The sequence below is a fragment of the Puntigrus tetrazona genome, unplaced genomic scaffold (assembly GCF_018831695.1).
Source record: "Puntigrus tetrazona isolate hp1 unplaced genomic scaffold, ASM1883169v1 S000001111, whole genome shotgun sequence".
In the NCBI taxonomy this organism is placed as follows: domain Eukaryota; kingdom Metazoa; phylum Chordata; class Actinopteri; order Cypriniformes; family Cyprinidae; genus Puntigrus; species Puntigrus tetrazona.
Genome location: NW_025048699.1, coordinates 283956 through 307500, shown reverse-complemented (window position 1 = coordinate 307500; position 23545 = coordinate 283956). Strand labels below are relative to the sequence as shown.

Here is a 23545-nt window from a genome sequence, read left to right as displayed (position 1 = left end):
GCCTACTTCCTGTTTGACGACGTTACACAACGCTTCTCTGAAAATGAGACGTTTAACAGGGTTTCAAGGTCGAACACTTGATCACACGTCTTGACATCCAGAAACGCCCTCCGTTTACCCCGGCGAGGGGGGAGGTCAAAGGTCGCGGCCCTTCTCTTGTCCAGTCGGCGCGGGTTAATGCGACGGCAGAAGGGTCATCGCTCAAAAGAGCCGCGTGTCAATCCACTGAGAGCTGCTGCGGCGGCCATCTTGGCTCAAAGCTGGCACGGGCCGCACGCGCTCAGAGCAGAAACACGATTAACACACGAGAGAGAAAGAGAGAGAGAGAGAGAGACTGAGAGAGAGATGGAGAGAGACAGAGAGAGTAATGAAAGCAGATCTTTAACAAACACACAAACATCACACAGCAAAACAAAGACTTTCAGATATAGCTTTAGAGTTTATACAGCACACACACACACACACACACACAAATACATGCCTGCATATCAATGCACCTGACTCTCTATTCTATCTATCTATCTATCTATCTATCTATCTATCTATCTATCTATCTATCTATCTATCTATCTATCTATCTATCTATCTATCTATCTATCTCAATCAATCTCTATCTATCTATCTATATATCTCAATCTCAATCTATCTATATATCTATCTCAATCTCAATCTATCTATCTATCTATCTCAATCTCTATCTATCTATCTCAATCTCTATCTATCTATCTATCTATCTCAATCTCTATCTATCTATCTATCTATCTATCTATATATCTCAATCTCAATCTATCTATCTATCTATCTATCTCAATCTCTATCTATCTATCTATCTATCTATCTATCTATCTATCTATCTATCTATCTATCTATCTATCTATCTATCTATCTATCTATCTCAATCTCAGTCTCTATCTCCATCTGTCTCTCACTTTCTCTCTCTCTCTCTCTCTCTCTATCCATCCATCAATCCACTGACGATCTAACACGTGTCTCCTTTACAGTTTTTCTCAATTGCTTTGGCACATTTTTCAAAACAGTCTTAACTTTCTCTAAACTGTTAGTGCAAATGTCAAAACTGTTTGCTGGAACTTCAGAACTCTATTGCATGTCTGCAAAATGTAGTTAGTCACCCAAAACTTTTCATTCATGCTTCAAAACCTAGTTATCTTGTCAGTCATTTGGCCAAGGCCACCAAAATATAAAGTATTTTTGTCATTGTGTGAGCCACGCTGGTCAAAATGTTTAGCTGTTTTTTCACCATGGCACTCAACCATGGAAATTAAGGTTTTAGTAAAACAAACAAAAAACAAAACAAAACTGATATTTGTTGAGAACAGTCAATAGTACATAGAAAAAAAAAGTATATGAACATTTGTATTTATACAGTACATTTGTTTTTGTAATGCACTACATGTAATCGGAAATCTTGCTCGTCCAATTACTGTACATTTCAGATGTCTTACGTTACCACAAATGCAAAATAACACCCATGAGAAGAAGAAAAAAAATTATTCTTGGTGGACATCCTGTCGCTCTTGTTGGTCAGGCCAAAGATTTTCATCAGCATCACATCTGATGTTTTCCATTGCAATGCACCGGGGAAAAAATCTCCTTGAATGCCGTACCCATCCCCTGCAATGATCAGCTGTGATGTCCTCACATGCAGCATTCATGGCATTCAACAGAGACATCTGATCTTGTGGTCTGTGATCATATACTTTCCACCTCCATGCTGAAAAAAACTCTTCTATTGGATTTAGGAATGGAGAGTACGGTGGAAGGAACTCCACAGTTATTCTTTCATGTGCAGCAAACCACTCCCTAACAATGTTGGTTCGGTGGAAGTCCTCCATTTTCCAAACAAAAAAAAAAATGGTAGTGATTGTGCTGTAGGCAATCTACATATATATGCTCCCAAACTTGATGGGTTACATGGTTGAATTAATTGGTTGATTGGTTGATTCAAATTGTGTTGCAATTAGAGGTCATTAGCCAAATATCAGACATTACAAACAATGTCAATGACAGATATTTATAGAATATACATGTATGTATACTAACTTTTCATAACTGAATGGATCGTTTTGAGTTTGATGGCTTACACAATGAAAAAGGATTGAAAAGTTATGAAGAGTTTGACAGTTAAAGTGAGAATCGTCTGATCAGTTTTGATCAACAAGCCATATGCAAATAATTTTTGTGCAAAAATGCAGACAATTGTACTTACTGTTTGCGCACATGTGCCAAAGCATTCGCAATTTGCTCAAATCAATAAGAAATTCTAATCTGATGTGAACAAGAAGCTAATTGTTTAGAGATCTGAACTTATTGTTTTGAAAAATTAAAATTTCATTCGAGAATTGAGCCAAAGCAATTGAGAAAAACTGTAATCTTTCAGAACGAATCTCAGTGATCTCTCAAACTGCGCTCAGCGCTCAAAAGTCAGAGATCTGGAGATGAGCTCAACCTGCAGCGATCCGAGCCGCTCCACGTCCACCTGACATCTCCAGGCTCTTAATGAACGCACAAACGACCCGTTTTCACAGTCCCAACTCCTTTCAGGAGAAACGAAACGAAACGTCGATACTTCCCCCTCAGACACACACTCCAGATTCCAGAGCGCAGGAAAACACGACCGCTGTCCAAATCAGGATTAGGAATCTTAGCAGAGTCTCTGTCAGGGATTGCTGTGATGAACGACAGTAATATTTCTCTCAGCTGCGCGGGACGGATGGGCACAGAGGGTAATGCCCAGAGGCTCGTCTTCCTGCGCCTCTCGTGTTTTAGAAGGGACATACAGGCAGAAAGAGACCAAAAACCCTCTACACTAAATCTAGCTTCATTTAGCTTTGATTTTGATTCTTTTCATTTTAAAATAAAACTACTGAAAGCCAATTTTTTGTATATATAATAGCAATATAACACACCGATATTACAAATATAGTAATTACGTCCTGAACAGAAATGATGGCAAAGTATTAGACTAATAATAAAATATATTTAAAACGGAGACATCAAATACTATTTTATACCTGTTAATGCGTAATATTATCCGGAATACTGTATCATTATTATTTGAAATATTTAAATACGTATTTCTAATTTCCCTTTAAAGTCGCTAGCAATGCATATTACTCATCAGAATGTAAGTTTTAATATATTTACGGTAGAAAACGTGCAATATATCTATATTTTTGCTAAATATCCTTTGCTAGAAAGGAAGCTGCCACAAATACACCTGCGCTGCTGCTGATGCTCCAGGATCACATTTGGTAATAACGGCATTTATATTATTTACATCTTTAATTCTAATTGTTACGGTTTTCTAATCATCTTTAATGGCGATCGTGCAACAAACCCAGAATCGCAGAATGCCGCGTGCAAACGGCTGCCCGACGCGTTCGTGCTTTCCGGTGCGAAACAAACGCACAACCACTAAAAACACACACACACACACACACACACACGAAGCGCGCGCACGGTTTATTGTTTGTGTGTGATGCCAGGCATGAGAGATGTTGTGTGGCATCTGTGCCAGTTTGGCCGTGGCAGACGTTACGCACAGAACAAAAGAGCTCGGGATGCGAGAGGCGGCTCGGCCCATTTCACTGCATTTCACATCACACAGTTCACCGCGTCAACCTATAAATAAAGAGACAAACTTCAATCTCAGTACAGAAGCTAATAGTCATTTTTAACGCTGCCCGGGAAAAAAAAAAAAAAAGCATAGCATCGTCTTATCAAGATGGATTTCGCAAAATTTAGCAAACCCCCAAAGAAAAAAAAGAAAAAGAAAAAGGCAAGCGTCTGACGTCGTGCTGAGTTCAGAGAAACGCCGGTCTGGAATAAACTTTTGCGCTTTTTTATCTGTATTTATTCAAGGGCCAACACCGCCGCCGCCATGCAAATGCTTATTTCGTTCCTTTGTCATTCAAATGAAGCACTAAATTAAATACAGACACATAAACACTCGAGTGGCTTAAAAACCCCGAACGCCAGGACTGCAGATTTGAGCTCAAACAAATCCTCCACTGTCCCAAACCCCACGCCGTCCAAAACCCGCTTTTCTACGGCCCCGTGGAGGCGGTCCGAGAGAGAGAGAGAGAGAGAGAGAGAGACAGACAGACAGCATAGGTGAAGGTCTCTGAATGTCTCTCGGCGGGTTAACTCGTGTCCTGCAGGATTTGCCGTGACTCTTTCTTTCAGGAGCGGGATAAGATCCTGACACAGCGCGTCTCTTTTTCTTTAGCCGGCAGGATTAGTGGAAACACTCCCCTCACGACAGGATGCAAATAACCTTTCACTTCAAAAAGCACACGGAGCGGCCAACTTTTCCGCGTCTGTCACCTCGGAGCGCACGCGGCGGCTTTAGGCTCCACGAAAGCGCGATGAATAGAAAATGCCGACACTAGTGCACTTGAATTTCCCGCAATTGCATTGTGCTGAAAGCACTGATTCAACACATTCAGATTGTTCTTAAGTGCTGCATGCGCCTAAACTTTTGCCACAGATGTGTGCTTTTTTTTTTTTTTTTTTGGAGTTTGAATTAATAATAACACACGAGAATTTTATTACTCATTTTTTAACTAGCACCTATGTTCCGAATGGATTGCAAGAGCACTACACGGTGCACACTGCATCTTTTTAAACTGTAGAACGCAGCGGTAGAAAACAGTAGAATATAGCAGAATGCAACATTGTTTTAAAATGCGGAATATATTGTTTCACACTGTAGAATTAAAAAAAATATTGGAACATGGAACATTGGAACGTATAGCAGGACGCAACGTTGTTTCAAATGGCAGAATGCTACGTTGAATATAACATTGCTTTAAAAATTCTACATTTAATTGAAATGCTACATTGAACGTAACATTGTTTTAAACTGTAGAATATAAAAGAATGCTACATTGATTTAAACTGTAGAATTGGAACCTTGTTTCAAATGGTAGAACGCTACAATGTTTCAAATTCTAGAACACAACATTGCTTAATTTTTTTACATTTAATTGAAATGCTACATTGAACGTAACATTGTTTTAAAATTTAGACTGCAGCATTATTTCAAATGGTAGAGTACAATAGAATGCTACATTTTAAATATTTAAACAGCATGCTGACAAAGAATGCTAGATAGTTTCAAAATGTAGAATGTTACATTGTTTCAGAACACTGCAGAATGCAACATTGTTTTAACTTAATAGAATAGAATGTTACACTGCTTTAAATTCAGAACATAATAGAATGCTACATATAATAGAATGCGGAACTTTTTTTTTAAACTGTAGAATATAAAAGAATGCTACATTGCATTTAAGTTCTAAATAGCTTCAACCTGTAGAATATAACAGAACGGTAGAATACAATAGAATGCTACAATGAATGTTACACTGCTTTGAATGCAGAAAAGAATGCCTCATTGTTTCAGACTGACGAAAACAACAGAATGCTACCTTGTCACATGACCTCAGAAACAAATATGGTAATGTAGAATTTGTAATTTCATTTTGTGCAAATCACAAAAAAGCTTGGTTTATTCATCGCAGTGGAAGCGGAAGGTCAAGATGAGAGCGTTGCATTGTGGGAAACTGTCCCTCGTGCAGTGTGGACTGGTACTGATCATTTACATACACGCACAATTAATATGATTCTGAATATGTCCGTTACATGTGTAAGATGCAGGTGTAATATTTCACCTCGTGCTTCATCACATCTGCATAACCTGGTTAAGCAAATCAAAGGAAGAAAAACAAATTTGTTTCCTTCTCTCTGATGAAACTTGAAGTCAAACGGAGCCGGAGGACGAGATCGTCACGTCAGTCTGTCATATCCCACGGTCGAGATTAACACACTTCCCTCTCTCCCTCTCTCCCTCTCTCTCTCTCTCTCACGGAGAGCTTCCCCACCGGGATCTTTTCATTTACCGCTTATTGTTTCATGTTTTACTCGTTTATGCTGCTTTTCTGTGTTTTTAATGCACGAGATTAACAAAAATGTGACAAATTCAGGTCACGACCCTCCTGAAGGAAATGAACGCCATTGGTCTGCGTGTGTGTGTGTGTGTGTGTGTGCATGTGATTACTGTATACATGGAATACATATTTACAGAATATGAAAACCTGAAATATAGTTTTTTGCTGTTTATATAAAAATAACAATTTCGTCTCGCTGCGCTGAAGAATATAATAGAATGCTACATTATTTTAGACTGTGGAATTCAATAGAATATTTCCATACACTGATTCAAACTGTGGAAAAGAATGCTGTTTCAATCAGTTTCAAATTGTAAAATATGGAAGAATGCTACATCGTTTCAAACTGTAGAATCCAGTAGAATGCACTAGAATATGGCATAGTGTCAATCTGTAGAATATAACAATTTCAGATTGTAGAATATTAAAGAATGTTACATTGATTTAAACTGTAGAATTGGAACCTTGTTTCAAATGTGAGAATGCTACAATGTTTCAAATTCTGAAATACACCATTGTTTCAAATTGTGGAATATAAAAGAATGCTACATTGATTTAAACTATAGAATTGGAACAATGTTTCAAATTCTAGAATACAACATTGTTTAAAATTGTGGAATATAAAAGAATGCTACATTGATTTAAACTGTAGAACTGGAACCTTGTTTCAAATGGTAGAACGCTACAATGTTTCAAATTCTAGAATACAGCATTGTTTCAAATTGTGGAATATAAAAGAAGGCTACGTTGATATAAACTGTAGAACTGCAGAATGCTACAACATAACATAATACACGTGAGACGAAGAGTTAAGCGTTCAAATGAAATATTCAGAATATTTAAAATAACCGCTTTTATTTGAGAGATGGTCACGCATCTGAATGAAATCACGCATGCAGCACACGGTGTAATATTTAGCGAAGCTCTAATTGTGGGTTATGCAGCAGAATTCCTCTTTAAAGGTGGCTTTCCATCATTTCTTGTGCGTTAACTCAAGGACACACAACTGCATGGCATTGTTGCGTGTCTCCAGCAGCCGTCAAACACCCCAGCGACACACACACACACACACACACGTGTGTTTCCAGCATGCAGCGTAACGGCTCAGCGGATGGACGGACAGGTGCGTCTGTGGATTCCCAAATGCACGACGACATTCCCAGCAGCCTCTCTTTAAACACACATCAGGCTGGATGGGATCGACGCGTTCCGCCCGTAAAGGGTTAAGCGTTCGGTGCCAGCATCTCATTTGCATACGGCGCTTTCAGTTTTTTCTCGCCCCCAAAAAGTTGGCAGCACTCCTCGTTTTCCATAATGCCAGCATTTGGGAATTGTGCGTGGAATGAAGCCGATCCAATCTCCTGCCTGCGACATGCATTTTCATTAATTACAGCCTTGTCAGCAAAAGCATTATCGAAGCTGAATATGAAAATGCTAATGAGCGCTCATTTACATATTTTTCTTTGTTGGAATGTCATTAATTATTACGTTTTATGATGATGAATGCAGCTGTCGATGTTCTCCGAAGCATAATTAGCTATCAGAATGCACGGATATGATCAGCGAGCGCGGGTCCGAAACTTTTTCCCGTACGGCGCAAGAGTTTTTCCCGGCGTCCGATCCCGGGAGCGCTCGACGTCGGACGGTGACACGAGAGCCTTGCGAAAAATAACCGCGCAAAAAAAAAAAAAAAAGCAGCTTAATTAATGCAGTCCTTAATTACTACAGCATGATGTCAGCGACTTTAATTAAGAATTGGCTTGGTTACAGAAACTCCTGGCTGTAATAAAAGTCATTATGGAGCCGAGCTCCAAAACCCTTCAGTGAGATGTGCGCTGCTCATTAACACACACACACACACACACACACACACACACACACACACACATGCACATACGCTCGCGACGCATGCAGCAACTTGTCTCCAAGGATACGGTTTAAAATCGCATCCTACTTTTCATTTTGTTCGCACTTTTTTAATAACAAGCCAACCTCTCCGCCGCGTCTTTCTTTTCCGGTCGGGAACACGACAGAATCCAGTTCATGAGGCTCAGCCGCTGGGATCAGTGTTTATCAGTAAAAAAGAAAAACAAGGCGCGGCAGATGGGGCTATTACACATGACCAAACCGATCCATCAGGACTGAAGGGCCCAGGTGCAGCCCAGCCGCGCAACAACGCGTCATTTCACAGTCTGTCACACACACACACACACACACACACGCACACACACACACACACGCGGTCCTACATGAACGACCCGGCCCTGCTCCCGCGAGGGCTCATCTGCACGGTACGCACACACATGCTCACGCGCGCACACACACACTCTTCTCTCTCTCTCTCACACACTCACACACACACACACTCACACACACACACGCATGGTCCTACATGAACGGCCTGGCCCTGCTCCCGCGAGGGCTCATCTGTAGTTCTTGCCTGACTGAGCTTGACCTGATGTCTTCATCAAACACACACACTTAGACACACACACACACACACACTACAGTAATCATTTACTGCTTTACCGTGGTACGCTTTTGTGCGAGCAACAGATTGAGGATGAGAGCAAAAAAGGTGAATTCTAAATTAAATTCCGGACTGTCGTAAAAATGCCAATTGAATGAATCTGAGCAGTCAGATTTGTTTTTATGTTTTGGTTAAATTAAAGTGTATATATAAGACTGTGGATTTTAAAAAGACATTCGGACTGTAGCAAAAATCCCATTGAAATGAAGTAATATGAGCAGCTAGGATATCTGCTAGAATATATTTTAAGAACATTTCAATTAGCTTAAATGAAATATATATATATATATAAATTTAAATGAAATCAGCATCTAATACAAAATGTATTTGAAAATATTGAAATATAAACCCTTCCAGTACTCACTGTGAAGTAATTAACATCATATTATCAATCATTTGTTTAACTCTAGTCTCTGATTAACTGTTTAGTGACTGGTCAGAGATGAGGGGCGTGTCCTAAAGCTGTGGACCAATCAGACGCTCCCCCTTTCTCTCTCTCTTTCTCTCAGGAATATCAGGATTCCTCCAGAATTCCCGTTTCTCCGCCAGATCTCCATAAAACGGTGTGTGTGTGTGTGTGTGTGTGTGTATTATTATTATTGTTGTGGCTTTTGTTGTTGTTGTTAGTCTTATTCCTATTCAGCTTTTACACTTATTGTTGTTTTATCAGTTTACTTGGTCAAAATTAAACGTTCTGTAATTTAAAAATGAATGAATGAATGAATTATAATCAAATGGAAAAAAAAAAACATTATTCAGAAATAAATCAGAACGAATCACTTATTTAATTAAATATATATGTAGTTTTATATATGTAAATTATCATTTCAAGTCATTTGAGAGAGAGAAAAAAAATTAAGCAAATAATAATAATAAAAAAATATATATATATATATATTTTTTTTTTTTTTTTTAATATGTAAAAAGCTAAAAACAAAGTAAGTTTGGGTCATGATGGGTTTGTGGGGTCTGTTGTAAATTTGAGCGTATGGTCCATTTACACCTGAACGTCTCTGAAGAATAGAAACGGATCCACCGATGAAGACGATCGCCGGGCCGAGGGACCGTATGTGTTAATGAGATCAGAGGAGAGGGACACCCCAACCACCACTGACCATCTGTGTGTGTGTGTGTGTGTGTGTGTGTGAGAACCCAAACACAGGCCACACACACCTGCCTCTGCCGAACACGTTACCTGTACGTGTAATCGTTTTATGTGATTAATATTATTATATTAAAATCAATAAGTCATGACTAATAATTAATAATCAAATTAAATATACTACTAAATTATTATATTAGAATTATGTCATTTTTTATTAAATGCATGTCTAATAAATAACAATAATATTAATAAATCAAATACATTACAACATGATAATATAAAACATTATTTAAAAAAACTAATCTTTTAGATTTTGTAAATAATAATAATAATAACAATTACAATAATAACCTAATATATTTTAAGCTCTAAAATATATATTAAAATCCTTTATAATAATAATAATATAATAATATATAAATAATATATAAAATAATAATACAAAATAATATTTACAAAATACACTATAACATAATTGTACATTTTTGTATCAGTCTGTTACATTAGCTATTGTCAAATATTTCCAATTTTGATAAAAAGGAAATAATAAAAACCTAATTTGATGAATCTAAAACATCTAAAACATATTGCTATATTAAAATCCTGATCCTTGATAAAACAGATTAATAATTTCATATAAACAAAAGAAATATAATATAACGCTATCAATTATTATATGTTTTAAAAACCTACAAAAACCTACACAATAATGCATATTTTATTAGCGTTTAAATATAGTTTGTTTAGGTAAAACCTTTAAATAAACACATTAATAACTACATTAAAACGTGCGTTTTTTTAAGGCTTAAAGGATGTATTTTTAAATGTAATATTTTTATAATTAAATCCTGATAGTAATTCATGAATAAAATAAATGAATAATAATTTATCATAATAAATCAAAAAGCATATAACAACAAATGCAATATAATTCAATACTTATATATATTTTCATTCACATGTTATTGTTATTCTAAACTACTATATTGAATTATGAGCCATAAATGACTTTTATCATAAACTACAATTATTGTTGTTCAGAAAGCGAAATACAGACACGATCGCCTTTTTTCATTTTAAAAAAATAAAATAAAAAATCCTCTAATAAATTACGAGCAATCACAGAGGTCAGCACTTTTCAAACAAACTTCTCTATATGCATAAAATACTGCAGGCCGACAGGAAAAAATGCTTGCTGAATAAACAGCAATAAAGTATTTGTGTCTGAAAACTGCTTGCAGGAGACAACAAGAATCCGGCGCTTCTTAACTGGGCCTCGCAGAGACCAAACCTGCTTACAGTCTGGAACTTTTGTGTGCTTCATTTAGCAGGTACATGACAGGAGGAGAACAGCGCTGGTGTGGACTGCACCTGCTCACACACACACACACACACACACACACACACACACACGGCCCTCCAACGCCAACAAACATCCTAAAAGCCAGTCGCTATTCCGCTGTGATTAGTCCTTATTAAACACCTCACTGTTATTACAGACTTCAGCCAATGTTTTGATTACGTCCATTAACACACACACACACACACACACACACACGCTCCGCGCTCAGCATGCACGGTGGCTCGCGGGTCATTTTCTAATGAATGGGAGACGTCGCGTCACACACAGGTAAAGCTCACAGAAGATTCAATAAGGGACGATAAGTGAAGATCCATTGTGTGTCCAGAAACGGAGAGAATAAAAACGTGCGGTGGAATAAAAAATGTGATAATCATTATTCGCCACTTGCTTTTATACAAAGTTTGAAATAAATTATAGATACATCCATTTTTACACAATGCACAATGCTATTTCATTTTAATCAATTTAATACATTTTTAATAATTTAGCCCTAATATAATTGCTAAGGAAATAAAAAATATTTAAATTTGAATAAATACCTAAAAAAAAAATGCATGAATTTTTACGTACAATAAAATAAATATATTGGTTATTTTTACAGTCACTTAATAAATTAAGAAAAAAAAAGATTATTAGAATTAATAAAAAAAAGTACAATTGTATGATATTATGATGTTATATTATAATACAACTGATCTTATATATATGTTATTATATTATAATAACAATCTTGCTGCTGACAAGCGGGTAAAATCTTTAAATAAATATTAAGCAATATTAAACATTTATTTTTGTGATAGCAAAAAAAAAAGCAGATATAAAATAAGCATTTACGTTCATATTCCAGGTCTGAACGTAATTTTAAAAAACAACCAAGTATCTTCTATTAGTGTTCACCAAAGACACTTTTTTCTGTACTTTTTCTCTCTAAACGCAAAATTCCCTCTTGATTTCGCACCGCGGAGCCTAAAACGGATTTCAGACACAGGAAGTGATGTCATCGTCTGCTCAGAGCTCCACAGGAAGGAAACGCGGAAGGACAAAGCCCTGACCTCAAAGAGCCGCGAACAAAAAAAGCGGCCGAGAGTCAGAGCCGAACACACAGAGACGAAGCTGCCAGAAAATTCCTGCCAGATCTAATTTAATTCTATTAATAATCTGTGATTTTCTGGCTCTTGGTTCACGTCTATTAGTTGTGAGTTCGTTTGTGCACAAAGAAGAGCTGCCAAAAAAAAAAAAAAAACACCTTCGGTCTCTCTCTTCCAAATAAAAAACGAACCAAAACACGGATGACATCATCGTTATGTTTTGTCCAATTCTGTCCAATCACATGCTCTCTGGAGTGTGGACGCCCCGCCCACTTACTAGCAGCAGACTGAATCATGATTCACAGCAAACCACATTCTATTGGCTATTTTAGAACTTCCTGTTTCAACAGGAAACACGTCAGCACACAAATCAGACCATTTTCACGGGACGTTTTTAAGAAGATCCCTTAAAACAACATTAAAATAACTTTACAATGTGCAAAAGACAACAAATAATTTTTCCTATTTTATATACTGAGAAGTTCTTGCCTTAAAGTCTGTGTTTAGAGACACAGAGAGAGAGAGAGAGAGAGACAGAGAGAGAGAGAGAGAGAGAGAGAGAGAGAGAGAGAGACAGAGAGAGAGACAGAGAGACAGAGAGAGAGAGAGAGAGAGAGAGAGAGAGAGAGAGAGAGAGAGAGACAGAGAGAGAGAGAGAGAGAGAGAGAGAGAGACAGAGAGAGAGAGAGAGAGAGAGAGAGAGAGAGAGAGAGAGAGAGAGAGAGAGAGAGAGAGAGAGAGAGAGAGAGAGAGAGAGAGAGAGAGAGAGAGAGAGAGAGAGAGAGAGAGAGAGAGAGAGAGAGAGAGAGAGAGAGAGAGAGAGAGAGAGAGAGAGAGAGAGAGAGAGAGAGAGAGAGAGAGAGAGAGAGAGAGAGAGAGAGAGAGAGAGAGAGAGAGAGAGAGAGAGAGAGAGAGAGAGAGAGAGAGAGAGAGAGAGAGAGAGAGAGAGAGAGAGAGAGAGAGAGAGAGAGAGAGAGAGAGAGAGAGAGAGAAAGAAAGAAAGAAAGAGCGAGAAAGAGAGCAAATATCCTCATATTACAGATTTCATGCTTTAAGTCAGGCTTAATTAGTCTGAGGCCAATTATCTGAATCACTGACCATTTGCTCACTGGAAGAGACAGAGACGGCCAGCGGCGCAGCACGGCATTATGGGTAAATGAGCATCAGCACTGCACACACACACACACACACACACTCAAACCAGCACAAACTTTCCAGATGTTTCTGATCACTGAATCACCGGCAGACCGATTCAATCTGACTCCCTAACGAATCATTCTGACGACTCTGCGAACCGGTTCGACCCACACCTCAAAAGAACCGCAGAAACGCCACGAAGCCAAACAACCGCATATCCCATCATGCTCAGCTCTTACCTGCTAGTCTGGAGTTAGCGTACGGAGGAGAGATGCTGTCATGTGACCCCAGGTCCCGACTGGCCATGTGACTGTACTGAGAGCCGTCAGCGTAATTCTGCAGGGGTCAAAGGTTAAAGGTCAGATATATGCATAAGCGAATGAGAATCCGCTAGGGAGAAAAAAATTATTTGAAATACATTTATTTAATGCTAAGTATACTTCTATATATTTGTTACTTAATAAAATAATCTTTATACTAAACATACTATTTATTTGGACCTGAGTATAGTATACTACAGTGACACTTTTAACACTAAAACACATTTTGGGCTCAACAATAAGAAATTGTTCATTGTGCACAAGTGATACTCCAATAAAGTTTAATTATAATTTTTATATCATTAAGGCTTAAGCGACACGGAGGTAAATATGAAATAAATGTAATTTATATTACTTTTTACTAAAGTATATAAATGCTAAATAATATAATATAATATAATATAATATAATATAATATAATATAATATAACATAATACAAAAATATATATAATTTTTATATACAAATATATATATATATATATATATACATCTTTTAAATAACCTTCTAAAAATACACAATTAAATAAGATACTAATAAGATAATAAATTACAATATAAAAATGTATGACAATACATAAATATAAGACAAGTAATTTAATATATTAAATCAGTTTGCAATATATTTTCTATTAAAAGCCTATATATGAAAATGACAATTAAAATTTTACAATAAACGTATGAATGATAAAATAAAAATACATGTTTTATATTATATTATTCTATGTTATATATATATAGTTATGTGTATATAGAAATACAAAAGCATACTGTGTTTAATGGAAAAATCTAAAAGAGTAAAAACTATTTATTTGAAATTTTATATACATATATATATATATATATATATATATATATATATATATATATTTATTTATTTTTGTGTGTGTGTGTGTGTGTGTGTGTGTGTGTGTGTGTGTGTATTGTATATAAATACTGAGGTGCTTACAATAAAGGCAATAAAGAGACATTTAAAATCTAAATATAAAATATTCAGCATCGGTCTTCTGCCTGACATCGACTATTTCTTTAGCCGGTAACGTTTCGATTGTAATCCAATCAGATCCTGCTGGATAAACCCTATGTGCTCTCCTCGAACATTCAGAACTGATTAATAAACGCTTCATATCTTACAGGGCTTCACAGGCCCCTCTGAAGGTACACTAGCGAGAGTTGATTAGCATTCAGAGGAGGTCTGGAGCGGAAAGTGCTCCGTAAGCATGTTCTTGATTCACCTCTGATTCTGCTGACAGGAGACCCTATCACAGCGACCTTTGACCTTTGCCAAAATAACACACAGAAGTGCAACATGTAGATGCAACAGATGCACACAGATATAATGTGCATCGTGGGATTGCTTTAAGTATTTTATGTATATATATATATATATATATATATATATATATATATATATGTGTATATATATACGTATATATGTTTTATGTGTGTGTGGAAATAATGGCTTTTTTAGATTAAGTTAAAAGCACTAAAGCGTACATTTAATTCGTCTGAATAATGTCGAATTAAAATAAAAATGCAAAAATTAAAATTAAAAAAACACATTAAAACTATTTCACCAAATAGTTCATCCACTATATGCATGAATTTTTATTTAATTAGAGTCCGTGCATTATTACACATGAGCGTCAAACAATCGTGTTTGTATTATATTCTATATCGTATCTAAAACAGAAATCTGAATTGGCTTTAATTTAAAATATGCGTATACTGTGCATATGTATATGTTTCATTAAGATAACTATCATAATTTAAAACAACCGTTAATATATTTTTACATTCATTAATTTAGCTAACTTAATTCATTAAGTTCACACACAACAAAATGTAAATAGAAATAAATATAGAAACGTTAAAATGCGACTTGCATAAATAATAAATACTACATTGTATGTAAAACAGAAATAAATATTGATGTTTACAAACAGTGAATGAAGTGCAACGATACACTTATTTCTTAATTTAGAGTAAATAAATATATAATAATAAATGATATTATAATTACGATATTTAATACAAGATCATATAACCGCATTAAATGTGCATTTATTAATTTAGCATTATAAAAACGTAACATACCATAACGACATTTTAATATTATGCAGGTATTTTTAAGACTAATCGGAGTTAATGCGTAATTAGCTCAGAAAGGTGTCGATGTCAACCTCTCCTGACATCAATTTAGTCAAATTAGTCCGATCAGCTCTTTTTAAATGAGGAAGTTGCCTTAGTAGTCAGCTGACTATGTAGGGAGCCTACAGCAAGACAAGACCAAAAGCATTTATAAACTCACCTTCGCGGCACGGACTCCGTTTCCCCAAGACGAGCTGGCTCTGTCTTCCAGATCTACAGAGAGAAGAGCACAAACTCTGTTTATTCATAAATCCTGTTCAAATCTACAGCGTCCTAATTAAATAAAAACAGCGACCATTCATTGTCTGCGTGTCAGACCGTTCGTATTTCCCGCAATCCAGCATTAATGAAGGTCGAGCGTGACATAAATGTGATGTTTACATTCACACGGGTCTAATTCTAATGACGGAGAGACAATGCAACATTATGCACTTTATAATGGCGGTAATTAACGACGCACATGCAGCTTCTGTCTTTACATTGTCTCAGGCTCTTTCTTCCTAAACGCTTTATTGAATCGCCCACCGCGAAAAAAAACAAACCCGCTTCCACAAATCCTCTCCCACTCACAATGAGAGCTCAATCAAAACACGCTCGGAAAACTTCACTTCAAAGTGGCCCTCGTGACGCCGGCGCATGAAAGACGCGCTCTTTGTTGAGACGCTCGTTTATCGCAAAGTCAACAGCTGATGAAAGCCTACCTTCGTACAGGCCTTCGTGACTTAAAGAGAAACAAACCGCTTTTAAAATCGGCTCCGATGAACCGGGGAAAGCGGCGGATCTGTCATCGTGGGACTGACGGACGACACAAAGAGTCGAAAGAGTCCGAATGCAGGTAAGAATCGGCTCGTTAACGGCATTCAGGCCGCAGGTGAGAACGAGAGTTTCACTACGAATAAAATAAAATAAAATTAAATTAAATAGTATAAATAAAATAAAATAAAATAAAATAGTAAAGATAAATAAAATAAAATAAAATAAAATAAATAATAAAAATTTTTTAATTAAAATAAAATAAAATAGTAAAGATAAATAAAATAAAATAAAATAGTAAAGATAAATAAAATAAAATAAAATAAATAATAAAAAAATAATTAAAATAAAATAAAATAGTAAAGATAAATAAAATAAAATAAAATAGTAAAGATAAATAAAATAAAATAAAATAGTAAAGATAAATAAAATTAAATTAAATAAAATTAATAATAAATAAAAATTGAATTAAATTAAATTAAATTAAAATAAAATAAAATAGTAAATATAAATAAAATAAAATAAAATAAAATAAATAAATAATAAATAAAAATTGAATTAAAATAAAATAGTAAATATAAATACAATAAAAATTTAAATAAAATAAATTAAAAGAAAAATAGTAAAGATAAATAAAAATAAAAATAAAATCAATTAAAATATATATATAAAATAACAATATGAAAGAAAATAAATTAATAGTATTTGAAAAAAATTATTTGATTAATTAATACAATATCTCAATCTCATCGGGTTTTAATCAGGTTTGTTTTTTTAATTCCTATTATTAATTTACTAAATAATAAAAAAAAGCAAACCCGAGGAAAATTAGTAATTAGTAAAAAGCATTCCTAAATTGAATTGTAAAATCCATTAAAATCCTTGTAAAATAATTCACTATTTTTTTTTACTAATTACATATCACAAACAATTATTTTAAAAAATATTATGCGAATTCTTCCTGATTTAAAAATGTTATTATATATAGCATTGCAGTGAGAATTCTGTGGTCAAATATCAAAATACGCAAACAATGGGTTTTGTGGTGAATTATGAGCAGCACGTGTTCCCGCCCGCTCTCGTGATATTCAGCTCTACAGGAAGACACTTCTGACATCATTTCCTGTCATGGTCACTGGGTCTAAGGGTTTCTAGAAGGGTTTCTCTCTAAAGCCAGTTCAGGTGCTGCATAATGAATTTATTTGAGCAGTCACACACACACACACACACACACACACACATCCATTATTTATCAGACTCTCTGTAACTCTCTCTGTAATTTATTGCTCTGAATCTCCCTCCTTATCAGCTACTGCCCACACATTCACACACACACACACACACACACACCTTTCACCTCTCAAACCACTCCTGGCACCTGGGGTCTCGCTGCCTAAAGCCAGAACAGACCAATAGACCTGTATAACACACACACACACACACACACACACACACGCACAGAAATTGCAGCTCCATCTTGGTGAAGACGGATGGATTGAGGGAGGAGTGATGAAAAAGAGAAATATGAAAAGATCTATATGAGTGTGTGTGTGCGTGTGTGTGTGTGTGTGTGTGTGTGTGTGTGTGTGTGTGTGTGTGTGTGTGTGTGTGTGTGTGTGTGTGTGTGTGTGTGTGCGTGTGTGTGTTTGACCTGACATATATTTAAACCAAATCTGGGAATATTAAAATGAGATAAAGCACCAAATTCTCAACAAAATCACAAGATCTCATTAATATCTTAAATGTTTCTCCTAAAGAGCAACCAAACGAAAGCAAATAGAGCTTGGTGCAAAATTCTTAAGTCTTCTATTCAGAAATACACTCTAGTAAAACTCAACAGAGAAGTGAAAGAGAAAGCGCTGAGCAGTAGCATGTCTTCTAGCCAATTTCAGTTTAATGTGCCTCATTAGCATGACAGATAACCTAGCTTAACTAGCTTAGATTACAGTGAAAACAAAGCACAGAGTCCAAAACCACTCATTTCAGGATTTCAAAACCTTGTTGTGCTCAGAAACCGCTCTGATCTGCTGGAAAACAAAGATTCAGACAGAGAACACATTATTCCTTAAAAACACCTAGAGCTCGTTACGAGAAATTAGATTTCATTTAATTATCAAAAAATACACTGAAATCAGTAATATTGCGAAATATTATTACAGCCGTTTTCTATGAATATACTGTCATTTATTTCTGTGATTTTCTGCATCGTTACTGCAGTCTTCAGCGTCACATGACCCTTCAGAAATCATAATAATACACTGATTTGCTGCTCGACAAACATTTCTGATTATCGTTGATGTCGAGATCCATTGTGCTGCACGATATTGAATTTTTTAGGATTCACAGATGATTAGAAGGTTTAAAAGAACAGCTTTTATCTTAAAAATCATAACATTACTGATGCATTTACTGTCACTTTTGACCTATTTAATGCATCTTTGTTTAATAAAATATTAGTTTATTTAAAATAAATAATTTTTATATGACTTTCTTTACTTGCTGGGGCTTTTCTGTTCTGATATAGTCAATAATTTGTAACTGAACAAAATGTTAACATGCACAAAATGCGATGATCCGATCTTCTTTTGAAGTAAAGAAAACACAGCAGTGTTTGTTCTTGAAGATGTCTCAAACCGAACTAATCAGCTGTAAAATAACTAATACTAACAAACTAGTCTAACCACTAACCCTGGCCTTGTAATAAATGAATCTATTATCCGGCTGATAATTCAGAGTAAATATTGATACTGTGTCCGGGACATGGCAGAATATTGTTTTATTCGAAATATTTACTTGAAGCTTAAATATTGTTTCGTATCTAATATTGTTTGAAGTGTGTGTGTGTGTGTGTGTGTGTCCGCCTCTCGTCAGTGTCTAATGAAGTTACAGTGACAGATGAGTGTGTGTGTGTCTTCACAGATGAAATTAAAGCTCCTGACACAAAACAGACTCGTATTAATAGTGTTATGTGTGCAGTGAGACACAAACAGAAGCCTCTCTCTCTCTCTCTCTCTCTCTCTCTCTCTCTCTCGTGCCTCCTTTCATCTGTCACTCTCTCTGGCCTTAAACTACAGCAGAAGAGACCGAAAACAGAGGAATAGAGCCCAGATGAGAGAAGAAAACATTAGACAGTGTTGTACCTAAATACTGTAATGCAAATATTACTTAGTCTCAGTTATTGCATAAGAGCGGCATTTGTGTTAGTCTGTCTTGTTACCTGCAGCACACACACACACACACACAGTGACGGTGGGTCATTAACCCAGACCTCCGCTGTCAGCTGGACTCCAACATGTCAGTCTATCAGACGACCCATAACCCCTTGCTCTGATCCAGGACCAGAACAGCCCTCATGAGCTTAATGACAGAGCTGTCACACACACACACACACACAACCACGGACACACACGTATGCACACACGCACATACACACACACTTAGGCACACACACGCGCAAAATGATGCATGGATAGATGAATGAATGATAAAATGAATGGATGGAGGGATGAATGGATGGATGGAGGGATGAATGGATGGATGGAGGGATGAATGGATAGATGGAGGGATGGATAGAAGGACAAAAACTATGAATGGAATGGATGGACGGATGGACAAAAACGATGGATGGATGGATGGATGGAGGGATGAATGGATGGATGGAGGGATGGATAGAAGGACAAAAACTATGAATGGATGGACGGATGGACAAAAACGATGGATGGATGGATGGATGGATGGATGGATGAGATAGAATGGATAGAGAGAATGATGGATAAATGGAAGGATGGTAAAAAGGATAGCTGGATGGATGAATGAAGAGATTGACAGAACAATGAATAAATGGATGGATGGATAGGTGCGTGGATGGATGGATGGATGGAGGGATGAATGGATGGATGGAGGGATGAATGGATAGATGGAGGGATGGATAGAAGGACAAAAACTATGAATGGATGGACGGATGGACAAAAACGATGGATGGATGGATGGATGGATGGATGGAGGGATGAATGGATGGATGGAGGGATGAATGGATGGATGGAGGGATGGATAGAAGGGCAAAAACTATGAATGGATGGACGGATGGACAAAAATGATGGATGGATGGATGGATGGATGGATGGATGGAAGGACAAAAACTATGAATGGATGGATGGATGGACAAAAACGATGGATGGATGGATAGATGGATGGAGGGATGAATGGATGGATGGAGGGATGGATAGAAGGACAAAAACTATGAATGGATGGACGGATGGACAAAACCAGTGGATGGACGGATGAACAAAAATGATAGATGGATGGATAGAAGGACAAAAACAATGAATGAATGAGTGATGAATGATGGATTGATGGACAAAAACGATGGATGGATGATGGTAGAATGAAGGATGGATGGTCAGATGGATAGATGAACAAAAACAATAGATGAATGGATAATAGAATGATGGATGGACGGATGGATGGATAGATGGACAGAATTCTTCCACATCTAAAGCTCGGTGTTAATTTTACAGCTCTAGTACTGGATAATAACTGGTGACTCATCTGAGTCTGTTTTAGTTCTCAGGAGAGAATTTTAGGAAAAACGCCTAAATTAAAGTTGATCCTAAAATCAATTATAAATAAGATCTGTTCATGAAAGAGTAACATTACAAAAGCACATTCATCCTCAAGGCTTTGTTCAGCAGCGGTACATGCTCATCAGTGTCACGGTCTGTAACCCTGGTAAAACCCCGGTAACACGTGATCGTTGAGGTGTGTGTAGGTTTAAAGATCTCCTGACGGGTATTAGCAGGTGTTCTTCACACACTCTCTCTCTGGGAATACGACGTTATTCCCAGCACTTCCTCCACTAAAGCCGGATTCCAGCGTTCCCAAACACACCTCCCCCAAACCAGCTCACATCTGGAGAGACGCACACCACGAGAGAAGATACACACACACACACTTTTCAATGCATCTGATCCCAGCAGCACTATTAAGTCATTTTGAACAGGATCTTTCAAGACAATTGAGGAGAAGTCTTTGAAACATTCTTTCATACATTTTAAGTGCATTGCTAGTCTCTCATTACAAAATCATGATAGAAGAAGAATTGATAGATGGATGGATGGATGGATGGATGGATGGATGGATGGATGGATGGAAAGACTGAAAGAATGATGGATGACTGGATGAATAGAAAGATGGATGCAGAGAATGATGAATGGATAGATGGATGGATAACAGGATAGGTGGATGGATGGAAAATGTAAATATGGATGGGGAGAATGATGGTTGGATGGATGGATGGATGAAGAGATTGATAGAACAATGAATGGATGGATGGATAAAAGGATTGGTGGATGGATGGAAGATGTAAAGATGGATGGGGAGAATGATAGTTTTATGGATGGATAGATGGATCAAAGGATAGGTGTGGGGATGGATGGATGATGTAAAGATGGATGGAGAGAGAGAATGATGGAAGGATGAAAAGATCGATAAAACAATGTATGGACAGATAGATGATGTAAAGATGGATGGAGAGAATGATGGATAAATGGAAGGATGGTAAAAAGGATAGCTGGATGGATGAATGAAGAGATTGATAGAACAATGAATGGATGGATGGATAAAAGGATGGATGGATGAATGGATGGATAGGTGCGTGGATGGATGGATGGATGGATGGATGGAGAGAATGATGGATAAATGGAAGGATGGATGAAATGATAGGTGGATGGATGAATGAAGAGATTGATAGAACAATGAATGGATGGATGGATAAAAGGATTGTTGGATTGATGGATGATGCAAAGAGGGATGGATGGAGAGAATGATGGAAGGATGAAAAAACGGAAAGAACGATGAATAGATGGATGATTTAAAGATGGATGGCACAAACACAGACAGATAAGGATTTGTGCAAATTGGTGCATATTTAATTAGACGATGCCTCATTTTCATATTTAAATACACAATTTTAGAAAACTTGCAGCAAAACAATTGTGTGATTAATGTGATTAAACACAGCAGGATCTGTCTCTTACTGGGATTAATCAACAGAGGAAAGAACAGAAGAACGTCTGGGGAACATGTTTAACCCTGACTAGAAGACTCTGAAGAACTAACTCACTGCATTACAACCAGAAACAACAGTGAACTTCTATCCAATCATCTCATATCTGCCGGTCGTGTCCATCGAGAGAGGCTTGACTTCACTGAACACTGCTAATAAACATCGAGGGAACGACCTCATTTCCTGGGTCTGTTCAGACGTGACCTTTGACCTCTTTACAGTATGAATAACACACGTGTGACACTGCATGATCTGCAGGCGGAAAATATTATAATAATAACAACTAAGAAAATAATAATAATAAAAAAAAAAATAGGAAAAGAGAAAAAAGAAAGAAAAGAAAAATTATGTGTTTATATACCAATATGAATATAAAAAACACCAAACAGTAATAATGCAGATATGACTATAAAATAACAATAAAAACATACGACTCGTGTAATTACTACAAAAGCAACAATAAAATAATAATAATAATGCATTATTATTTAAATTAAAACAGTGCCTTATTTTTATTATAAAATTTTTATTATAAAATTTTTTTATGATTATTTTATTTTAAAATTAGTATGAAAACATGAAACAAAATAATAAATAAAACTATTGTAATGTTCCATTTATTTAGAAAAAATAATATAAAAATAAATTGCAGCACAACAGTAAAATTACAATACTAACATTAATGTATTTATGTAAAATGTATATGTTAAAGGATCGAGCTTCTATTTTGTTCATCTGATATTTGAATTCAATGAGCCATATGGCGATTTAGTTCATTTTGAATGAATCATACAGAAACAAAACCCCTGGGTCTATCGGGTTTTGTATTTGTTATTCATAGAAAAAAACGTTAGTCTGAAAATGATGGATCAGGAATAATTCGACAGATCCAGCGCCACTCTCTTAACCGCTAGCTCTCCTTTCCGCCGTCTCCTTCGTTATTTTGGTTCTTCAATTGAATTCAATCTTTGTTCCCACATCCTGAGGTTCAGATGATTCATTCGCTGCAGACGGGAACAGAGCGGCCTTCTCTCCGCTAGCTCTGTTTTTTCAGCTTGCTGCGA

General features: G+C 36.3%; 1 protein-coding gene across 8 annotated transcripts in view; it reads right to left on the bottom strand.

Moving 5' to 3' along the window:
• Positions 1-23545, bottom strand: part of LOC122340985 (transcription factor 4-like) — a 140466-nt gene that overhangs the window by 92377 nt on the left and 24544 nt on the right. For all 8 annotated transcript variants that reach the window (XM_043234252.1, XM_043234249.1, XM_043234254.1 and 5 more), the window contains 2 exons: positions 15825-15877; positions 13435-13531 (listed from right to left, as the gene is read on the bottom strand). In XM_043234252.1, the coding sequence (XP_043090187.1) occupies positions 13435-13531; positions 15825-15877 (150 nt within the window). The remainder of the gene's footprint in view (positions 1-13434; positions 13532-15824; positions 15878-23545) is intronic.